Source organism: Trichophyton rubrum (assembly GCF_000151425.1).
Source record: "Trichophyton rubrum CBS 118892 genomic scaffold supercont2.4, whole genome shotgun sequence".
NCBI lineage: Eukaryota > Fungi > Ascomycota > Eurotiomycetes > Onygenales > Arthrodermataceae > Trichophyton > Trichophyton rubrum.
Window position 1 is genome coordinate 1,917,923 of NW_003456425.1, and position 10,227 is coordinate 1,928,149.

General features: G+C 50.2%; 5 protein-coding genes across 5 annotated transcripts; 4 read left to right on the forward strand and 1 right to left on the reverse strand.

Moving 5' to 3' along the window:
• Nucleotides 1-151: 151 nt before the first annotated feature.
• Nucleotides 152-2,637, forward strand: TERG_04614 (uncharacterized protein; the record flags this gene model as incomplete). Its single annotated transcript, XM_003235511.1, has 3 exons — nucleotides 152-480; nucleotides 570-1,449; nucleotides 1,522-2,637. 3 exons carry the CDS (start codon nucleotides 152-154, stop codon nucleotides 2,635-2,637), a joined length of 2,325 nt encoding a protein of 774 aa, XP_003235559.1.
• A 733-nt stretch (nucleotides 2,638-3,370) lies between these two features.
• On the forward strand, nucleotides 3,371-4,000 carry TERG_04615 (uncharacterized protein; the record flags this gene model as incomplete). The annotated part of the gene is made up of 1 exon (XM_003235512.2): nucleotides 3,371-4,000. One exon carries the CDS (start codon nucleotides 3,371-3,373, stop codon nucleotides 3,998-4,000), a length of 630 nt encoding a protein of 209 aa, XP_003235560.2.
• Nucleotides 4,001-5,177: 1,177 nt separating this feature from the next.
• TERG_04616 (uncharacterized protein) lies at nucleotides 5,178-5,499 on the forward strand (the record flags this gene model as incomplete). Its single annotated transcript, XM_003235513.1, has 2 exons — nucleotides 5,178-5,255; nucleotides 5,335-5,499. 2 exons carry the CDS (start codon nucleotides 5,178-5,180, stop codon nucleotides 5,497-5,499), a joined length of 243 nt encoding a protein of 80 aa, XP_003235561.1.
• Nucleotides 5,500-6,332: 833 nt separating this feature from the next.
• Nucleotides 6,333-6,779, forward strand: TERG_12163 (uncharacterized protein; the record flags this gene model as incomplete). Its single annotated transcript, XM_047751164.1, has 1 exon — nucleotides 6,333-6,779. The coding sequence occupies one exon, from the start codon at nucleotides 6,333-6,335 to the stop codon at nucleotides 6,777-6,779; it is 447 nt and encodes a 148-aa protein (XP_047606345.1).
• A 2,328-nt stretch (nucleotides 6,780-9,107) lies between these two features.
• TERG_04618 (uncharacterized protein) lies at nucleotides 9,108-10,154 on the reverse strand (the record flags this gene model as incomplete). The annotated part of the gene is made up of 3 exons (XM_047748289.1): nucleotides 9,108-9,128; nucleotides 9,209-9,473; nucleotides 9,604-10,154. 3 exons carry the CDS (start codon nucleotides 10,152-10,154, stop codon nucleotides 9,108-9,110), a joined length of 837 nt encoding a protein of 278 aa, XP_047604267.1.
• Nucleotides 10,155-10,227: the final 73 nt, after the last annotated feature.

Consider the following 10,227-nt stretch of genomic DNA (forward strand, 5'->3'; position numbering starts at 1 on the left):
GAAAAAGGAAGAAAAAAAGAAAAAAGAAAAAAAAGGTACAGGAAGCCCAGGCTACCGGATTGGCGCGTTAACTAATTATTCAGGCCGTTAGTTAGATTAAGCAGCAAATCGGTACATCGCAACCAAGGCAAGGCCTCCTTGCATGCCTTCGATGACCCCTCTTCTTCGCCGCAGCTGCAGCAGAGCGTCCAGCGGCTTCTTCTCCCTCGCCCTTCTCCGCAACCAATGTCCGCCTCCAGCTTTTCCTCCAGTTTTCCCTCCAGCTTCAGCTTCAGCTTCAGCGTTACGATCACCGCCAAAGTCTCTCTATCGGCATCTCTTGAGTAGTGGTAGCAAGCTGAACGCCGGAGCTATGGATACCCAGACGAAGCACCAGTACCTGGCCGACTCTCCGCCGACGATTGTGAGGCTTGAGATACGGCCTCATTTTGAGGCTCTGAAGGACGAGAAGCTCAAAAGATACTCTCATTTCATCAGCAGGTGAGCTTGCAGTCGGCTATTCTATTGCTGGCTATTTATCTATCTGTTTATTCTTGCATAGGCAGGACTGACTAGTTGGTTGCTTGCAGGGCTGCTTTCCACGGAACCAGAATCACACTCCGTCAAGTCTCCCCCGAATCGGAACCGATATACGACCTTATAATATCTCTCTACAACTCCTGCAAGGGAGACTGGAAGGGGCTGGCGGCAAAGACAAACACAAGCTCCGAGAACCTGCAGTTTTTCCTTGAGTATGCCGCGCAGTTCCTGGGGAACTGTGGAAACTACAAGGGATTTGGCGACTCCAAGTTTATCCCTAGGATCCCGTCAGATGCTTTCGAGGCTCTGGCTTCGGGCTCGCCGGAGACGAAGAAGCTTTTCGAGCTTGCGTGCAATACTGGAGGTGGGATATATGAGACTGCCTCGCCAGATCTGATGCATCTGGGATACCCGGAAAAGGGCCAGATGACGACGTATTACCCGGATTCTCCAACGATTACTAAGGAAGAGATCACTTTGATCGGTGATTTCCTAGAGAAAAAGCAGCTCCTACTGGAAAACACGAGACTCGGAAAGACCAAGGAGGGTAACTTTGAGCTGTTGATTGCATCTGGTGAGACATCGCCGGCTGGCAAGGATAGAGATGTTGGAGATGTTGAGGGATGGGATCTTGAAGGCAAACTTGCCGGCAAGAAGCTTACGCTTGTGTACGGTGACTATTCCGAGATCATGAAGAAGATTGCAGAGAGCATCAAGCAGGCCGGCGCGAACTCGGCAAACGAGATACAGGAGAAGATGCACGAGGAGTACTTCAAGTCGTTTACGACTGGGTCGATAGAGGCTTACAAGGAGAGCCAGCGTTACTGGATTCGGGATATTGGCCCCATGGTAGAGTCTGACATTGGCTTTGTCGAGACCTACCGCGACCCTCACGGCGTTCGAGGCGAGTGGGAAGGCTTTGCAGCAATGGTAACGTATCTACCCGGTGATTGTTCGAATACACTATTCGTTTACTGACGGCTACGTATTACATATATATAGGTCAACCTGGAGCGGACCAAGGCGTTCAGCAAGCTGGTGGAGAATGCTGAGAAGATGATCCCCAAGCTGCCCTGGGGCAAGGAATTTGAGAAGCAGACCTTCTTGAGCCCTGACTTTACCTCGCTCGAAGTGATGAGCTTTGCAGGCAGCGGTATCCCCGCTGGTATTAACATCCCCAACTACGACGATATCCGCCAGAACCTGGGGTTCAAGAACGTGTCCCTGGGCAACGTGCTAAGCGCAAAGGCACCTAACGAGCCTATCCCTTTTATCCGCGAGCAGGACCTGAGCCTGTTCCGTGAACACCGTGACGCCGCGTTTGAAGTCCAGGTAGGTATCCACGAGCTGCTCGGCCATGGCACGGGCAAGCTACTACAGGAGACCAGCCCCGGCAAATACAACTTCGACGTCACCAAGCCACCGGTGAGTCCGATTGATGGCAAGCCCATCTCGACCTGGTACAAGCCCGGCCAAACCTGGAGCTCCGTCTTTGGGTCGATTGCCTCTTCGTACGAGGAGTGCCGGGCCGAGTGCGTGGCCATGGCTCTGGGCTGCGACTTTGGCATTCTACAGCTGTTCGGCTTTGGCGATGGCAAGGAGGACATCAACGGCGTGGCAGGCGACGTCCTGTACGCCAGCTACCTGCAGATGGCACGCGCCGGCGTCGTCGCCCTCGAGTTCTGGGACCCGAGCAGCAAGAAATGGGGCCAGGCACACATGCAAGCGCGGTTCAGCATTCTGCGAGTCTTCCTGGAGGCCGGCAACGACTTCGTGCGCCTGGTGCACGCGAAGGACGACCTCTCGGACTTGGAAATCCACCTCGACCGGTCGAAGATCCTCAGCCACGGCCGGCCGGCGGTCGAGCGGTACCTCCAGAAGCTGCATGTGTACAAGAGCACAGCGGATTTCGCGGCCGGCAAGGCGCTCTACGACGAGAGCACCCACGTCAACGAGTGGTGGGGGACCAAGGTGCGTCCGGTCGTCTTGCAGAAGAAGGTCCCGCGCAAGGTCTTTGTGCAGGCCAACACCGTCCTGGAGGGCGACCAGGTGGTGCTAAAGGAGTACGAGCCGACGCTAGAGGGCATGATCCAGAGCTACGCCGAGCGCGACGTATAGCATCTCCCAAGCTGTTCGTCGCTGCCTCTGCTATAACTGCCCTGCCAACAACTTACTCCGTACTTCCTTACCTTGACTTGCTTTTTCGCTATTCATCGTCTCTTTCCTATTGTCGCGGCTTCTTAGTTATTGACGGCCCGAAAAAGCAAAAAGGGGCGACAATAGGAGTTATGCTTAGTAAGCCTATTGACATCGAGATCCAGCCAGGCAGTGTTATTAAGATGCATGTTTGGGCGCTGCAGGGGAGAAGAAGAAGAAGAAGAAGAAGAAGGGCAGTTTTCTTCTTTTCTATTGATGCAGGCATGTCAATATGCTAGCCCACACAGTTGATAATGTATGCTGATAAATAGTAATAATAATAAGGGGACCCATGCTTGTGTGGTGTGGGCTGTCAACAAAAGGGACTTCTTGTAGCCTGCCTGCATTTGAACTATTTAATATTGAACACTGTCGACCTACACAACGTCCCTATTCCCTATTGATCCTCTTTATAGCCCTTTGCTATAGCAACAGACTCCGCTTCTCCTCTGCCTGGGTTTACAAATATATATACATATACATATATATATCCTCTGCTGTATTCTCTCTTCCTCCTCAGTCCGCTATAGCAAGCAACGCTCTACTTTGGACTGTTGTTATTCCTGCCCCTTCACCAGATATCAAATTACAGAGGCACTGCCAAAGAAGAGAGAAGCGAGAGACATAGAGAAAGGAGAAAGGAGAGAGAAAGAAGATGCTACCACCATCGGATTCCCTTGCTCATCAGAATCTCAAGCTGGCTGAAGTCCTCGCTAGTATTCAAAAGCAGACTGCTGCTGCTGCTGCTCCACCACCACCATACGCTGCCACCGCATCTGCTGCTACACCTGTGCACAGCAACATCACTACACCCGAGCTGCTGGGGGGATTTGAGGATGACGAGGAAGACGATAGCTTGTCTCTGGCCCCCATTGTCATCAAGATTGATACTTCCATCTCTATCGACGGGCAGAATAACACTGTCACTATCCCTTCAGCTTCCGAAGACAGTCACCCAGATGCTCAGAACCCAGTATCTTCAATACAGCAGCTGCAGCTGCAGCAGCAGCGTCGACAGGCCAAGTCGGCTCAGCTAGCGTCTGCTATCATCTCAGCCTTGAAGTCCGCCGGTGCCTTGGATGACCGGGAGACGGGCAGACAACGGCCGATTGAAGTTGACGTCAACGCCGGCATTAGAATTAGGGGGAATTCAAACATGATTTGTCCTGGTGCTCGTAGGAGGAGTGCGTCGGATTTGGTCTCGGGACAGCCGGACAGGAAGCGTCGAGCACAGTCTGTATGTTTCTACCCTTACTATTACCCTATCCTCGGAGATATCCATTAACATACGAGATATAGGAACCCCTAGATGCTCCTGAGAGAAAAAGAGTACTTCCTAGCAAGGAGTCAGCTGGTCCCTGAATTGCCTCTCTCTCTCTCTCTCTTTTTTTTTTTTTCGCTCCTTTTTGCCATCAATGAAGCAGCTTGATCCAGCCGTGGCTTCGTTCTGCATCCAAGTAGCCCAAGAAGAAGCCATTGTCAATATGGACCAGATTTGGTGTCATGACACTTGATGACGGATCCGGAATAGGGTAGGTCATTTTTCCATTCATCCTGTGTGACGCTGCTGTTTGCTTCGGTATCTTTGGTCTAACATATTGAAAAAGCAGGCTATTGACGAGCCTCCATTCGCTTGCTTTCTTTTTTGTCACGCTGTTTCCCAATCCCTCTATTCACTTACCGGCAAAAGCGTTAAACAAACTGATATGCCCTTGATATGACATAGAAATTACTCCATGCGAGTTTCACGGCCTTGTTTTCACTGACGACGGGAATGTATTACTACTATTGCTGCTGCTTTCATTCTCACGAGGAGTTGTACGGAGTGTTATTTTAGACACAGGCGGCCTATAGAACTATTTTTTTTTTTTTCTTTTTCCCCCTTAAAATGAATACGTGTTACCTGCAGGCTCGCTTGCTATTGTCCAAAGCCCCTCTTAAGCTTATATGTTGGATCTATTCCAGAGCCATGGATAGCGGTTCATCCATCGCGCGACTTTAGTTCTACGTTGGCTAGCTGGAAAGTTAGTCAACAGGCAGTTAAGGGTACTTGCACCAATATCTATCTAGATGGCTGCACCATCGCCTGCGAACGGCATTTTTCCCATGGCTTTCCCACTCTGCCTGGCTGCTTACCGATGCCTGGTTCTTCTCGTGGAGAATCAACGAGCGAGTATCTATAACAAATAAGTTAGGCGACTCCGGTTCCATCATTGCCAGGTCTCTGGCCAGCTTTTATACTGGAGAACATCCCAGGGAACGCTAGTCGCCACGCAAGGTGACGTCAAAGTCGACCTACTTCGAAAGGTCTATCAAATATATAAGGGAGCGATGTCTACGTAAGAGTAGAACGGATAGAATAGAGAATTATCACATTTATCTTCTCTCTGTTTGGTATATTCTGAGTCGAGTCGCATCTATAACCAGTTAACTACCGGCTACAACTCTCTAGATATCAAAAAATGTCCTCAGACATCCGCCATCCAGCCGGAGAATTCCAGCCGTCGAGGCCTCGCGAGGAACACCCAGGTGGCCCAAAGGTATTTGAATATAATCCTACTGTTCCCTATGCAGTTGTATAATCGATCAATCATGCTAAACTTCTACTACCCCAACCAGCACAAACCCGGGGTCAAGGCATCTCCAGCAGACAATGTACCGGAGTCTCACGCCCAGGCTGTCCCTGTAGGCACTGCTCCCCGTGAGAATTTATTTCAACCCCGGCCGAATGTAGAGGACATGGGTGGTTATGACGAAGGTGGTGCTTCTGCCAGTCAACTTTGATGGGAGCTACCTCTGCGGACGTGAATAAGGGGATGGGAAAACCATTGCAGGGTGAGACCAGGACCGAAATGAGACATGGGGGTGAACATCATCGGAAGAACCCAGGCTCTGGACTGGAAGGAGTGGGTGCAAACACTGCCAGGACCGAGACAGAGATGAATAGGCTGCAGAGGGAGTGAGTGGATGGCTAGGGGGCTGACCTAGCCGACGACTTGGAGAACGATTTTGGTAGTTTTGGTAGTTGGCAACTAGTCAATTGAATGAATGCAGTACATTTCTCACGAGGATTGATATTCGCTACCTCCACGTAAGGCCGTTCACTCCTTACGAACATCCCAAGCAAATACAATGAAAGAATAGGAAGGGCGAAAAAAGGGGAATCTGAATTAAGAAGAGAAAGCAAAGACGGAGCCAGCTTGCGCCTTTTTGTACCGTATCCTTCTGTAGCCGGCAAATGCATAACCGTGTTCCCATAATACATCGATAAGGAGAGAGGGAAAGTAAAAAGAAAAAGCAAGTGTTATAAGGGGAGAGCTTAGAAGAAAGGGAATTCGGTCGATAGTTTCTGTAGGGACTTTCCAATAAACAAGCCGACAAAGGGGGTATTCGCCAATGATGCATTGAAGATGCCGGCAATGGCAGAGGATCATAATAGAATGATCATTTGTTGACTTTGTTAGCTGGGATAGGTGGGAGGTGGTATCCAGACCGTGGGCTTGGTTTGGGTATATATTTCTCGATCATCACATATGATTATGCTGCTATCAGGTAGATGGTGGCAATGAAAATTGATAGATACAGGGAGCGTTTGGAGACCGTTAGCGTATGATTGAATGGTCAACATAATGAAGTCCTCTTTGCCATTCTGGGAGTTGCTTGTTGCATTCGTACTGGTATCCACAGTTGTGACAGAGGGTCTAATTGAAAGTGTTGTTAGCCTTGAACTAATACCAATGGCTAATTGGCGTATTAAAGAAAGAAGAAAGACCTACCCTGGGTCCTGCTGGCCCATCTCGTACAGCCCACACTGCAGAGCCCCAGACAAGACAATTCGAACAGCGCCACGCTTGTCTCTCCCAGTCAGCCAGGGTCCCTCCTCCACCTCCATAGCCAGCTGCTGCGCCAGTGTCTGGTGTGCCTCTGCCCGCAGGAGTACCACTTCGACCAGTTGGGCTGGGGCTTCGAAGGCGACGTTTCCTCTTGCTTCTCTCTCCACGGCCCATGGGGGTCTCTGTACCGTCTGGGACATCGAAATAGCCACCAGAGCCTTGTCGGGATAGCTCCGGCGCCGATGCAGCAACTGCACCTGTTGACGAAAACCTAGCCGTCTCTCGTCGAAGTCTTCTGATCTGGCGTTCTCGGTCACCTTCTCTCTTCTCAATCTCTTCCTTGGATAGAGTCTCAATTCTAGTTTCCCATTCGTCTCCTAAGGTGTCAGGGTCATATCTCCAGCCAGCTTCTTGGCCGTTTGCAGCCTGATTGTCGATTTCTGCCCCTAGACCACCATGACCACTGAGAAGAGCGCCGCTCTCGCAAGCCTCTTTCTTCAGTTTTAAGACAGCTTCGTAAATCCCGTGGGCTATTGAGCTTACCCACTCTGGACCAAGGCCAAGGTCTGCACATGTCACCTTTGAAAACTGTTCAGCCATCCCTCTTGAATGCAAAAGAGACCACTCGAACTTATCACTGTAAAGCTTATTGTGGAGGTTTATATTGAGAACGACAATGCACCTATAGGCATCGTCCGGGTCATAGGGAGAGTCGGCCTCAGATGGGCTCACTACAGCACTCCCATTCTGTTGTCCGGATTTTGTGGTATCTAAAGGCGCGGCAGGAGTTGCTGGAGTAGTTTGCATAGGTGTGATGGGCCGATCTGCTGTGACAGTGACCTTTGACGCGGTATCTACCTGTTTCGGCATGGCCGCTTCAGTTTGGAAAAGGGGATGCATAGCAACACCAGCATACTCTTCTAGCTGCTGGCGGATCTGGTTACATATCGCCAAAGCCGTTGATTGTGGATTTGGCAGGTCTAACTCGCGCACAAAGACCGATGCGAACTCCTCTGGCGTCGTTAAGGCCTCGTGTAGATTCCAGAGAAAACTATCCTTTATTCTATAAGGCGGCGCCGGCTCGGGTTTTCTGTAAGCAGGCAGGGTAGGATTGATACCAGCTTCCAGGTAGTTTCGCGGCAATGGGAATGGTTCAACAGGTTGAAACGCTGGAACTTCAAGGTCGATCCGGATGGGTATAAGGTTCACTGGTAGTTGCACCTGAGCCTTCAAGTGTCTCTCTCTCCTGTGCAATCAAAAATTAGCACTATAACTTCGTCAATGAGAACCAAAAAAAAAAAAAAAAAAAAAAAAAAGCACGATGACTCGAATATGGCGTACCCTGCCTTGATAGACTTCCGTACCACCCAGTCTCTGTAGTTGGCCTGGACATTGACAGGCGTGGATATCTCCTTGCCTAGCTTCTCCCCCGCGGGCCCCAGGTAAGGAGTTATTTCATCGCGTCGTAAACTGCGCAACCCCGTGGGCCGTCGAGGACCCTCGCTGTCCTCGAAGTCATCGTCGTCGTAGTCGTTTTCCGCGTAGTTCACCACGACAGTCCCGCGCTTTGTCGTCCGTACTGGCGGAGCGACCGGCGCAGTAGGCAAAACAGGCGAGATCAGCGAATTGGCATACTGGCGCAGTCGAGGAGCGTAGGAGGTCACATAGCCCAACGGCGGCATCGTGAAGTAGTCGACGTTGAATGTAGGCGTTGGGGATTTACCAGAGCAGCTCGATAGACATTGCCAAGAGCCGGCGGCAGCGCTTTTCGACAGAGACGCGTCTAGGGGGTGTTGGGTAAGCCAGGGACGGCCGCTGGAGCGCGCAACAGGCTGGCTACAAAAACGCTCGGGAGACGAAAAGGAGGGCAGAGGACGAGAAGATGAGAAGTAAAAATCCAGCAGTCTCTTTTATCTGCTTCATGAAGTCGTTTTTTTTGCTTCTTCAAGTTTTTGTTGCTTCATTTTTTTTTTTTTTTTTTTTTTTTTTTTTTTTTTTTTTTTTTTTGGCTTGAATAAAAAAGAAACATGAGAGGGGACACGCTAGCCTAAAGGAGTTAGATGAGATTACATAAGCTATCAGATATAAATTCCTTCAAAACAATAAGGACGGGAAGGAAGGATAACAAGGAGAGAGAAAGAGGAATCGAGAGGAAGGCGAGGAAGACGAAGACGGAGTTTGGTATCCTTATGTATAGTCGGTGGTTTTTACATACAATAGGAGGGAGGATGGACAGATGCAACAAGTGGGAAAAAGAGAGGGAAGAAAATGCACAGAGTGACTGTAAGTTGCGCCCTAAAACACCTGGGGATCTGAAACAAATGATCAAAAAAGGGGAGGGGATATGGAAAGGAAAAGTAAGAGATAAAGGTTCAAATTGAGGGAGGGTTAAATGGGGCAAGGGAGAAGAAACGAAGACATAGCATAGAAATTGGTCTGGGATGATTCTCGTCCAGATGAAAGGAAAGCAGAGTCGGGGCTGTACGAGTAGGGAGTTGATTATATCGGAGATAATATGAAAGACTGAACCTGCTATTTTTCTTTTGCGTTTGCTTTTGATCAACGGAGGCCGATAACACTCTGTGCAATTTGGTCCCGTTAGCTTGTGCGAGTTCTCGATGCCAAAAAGGGAGGGGGATGCAGATTTGATCAAAACATACCATTTCTAGGGTCCACACTCTCCGGATCCAGACTTTTAATTTACCTTTTACCCCCTCGACGTTCTCAAGCTCGACACCTTCCCACCAGCATCGCCGAGCTGGTTTTCTCCAGAACAGGAGTAGCTTCTGTGCCATGCCGACAGCATTGCTATTGGCCATATCGCCTCTGATGTCGGTCCGTAGCTTGGCCAGCGCCAGACTACATATCACAGCCTTGTTTGGCTCGCCGGCACGATGACCCCATCTGTCATCATGGTTGAATCCCCTGCAACGGACGCTGTTAGAAAAGCTAAAAAAGGATTTATATATATATATATATAAAATTATAGATGCGTAATCTTACCCTGCAGTTAGCATTTCAATGAGATGCTGTTCTGTGGATCCAGGCTCATCACTTTTCCGTAGTCCTGAGAAGATCCCATCCTGCTTGAGTAAGGCACGGGCCGGCAGCTCGCTTGATCTCCATCATCTCAGCATGCTCAATCTCCGCAGTTGGAGGGATGGCGTAGAAATCTAGGTCTTCGCGCAGGACGATGATTCCAGCACGATCCTGCAGCATGTCCCGCGCTGGGTTTGGGATGGGATCGGCCGCCTCAACAGTGGGCGATGTAGTTGGAGAAGGTGAAGAAGACGGGATTGACTGAGCAACAGCCCGGAAGAAATCTAGCAGGTATTGGAGCGATAGTGGATCATAGTCGACTGGGTATACGTCTCCCTCGTGGAACGAGCCCATGTGTCCATCCGGCAGCAATCCGTTGGGAAACAGGGACAGGAGAACAAACTCGGGCAATGTGAGAAGCTCGTCGCGGGAGAGAGTGAATCTCATGCCACGCAGATCCAGCGTTATGTGCTCATCTCCGCCGATATCTCCAAGGGAGTTCAGCGGTGGCCCACCAGTCTGCTGCACCTGTGTGATGATACTCGAAGCCCCTCCTGCGGCGGCCATGACGTATGTAAAGGACTGGAGTGGGATGGACCCCTCGGTGTACGGAGGCGGAGGCTCACCGTCGTCCTGACCT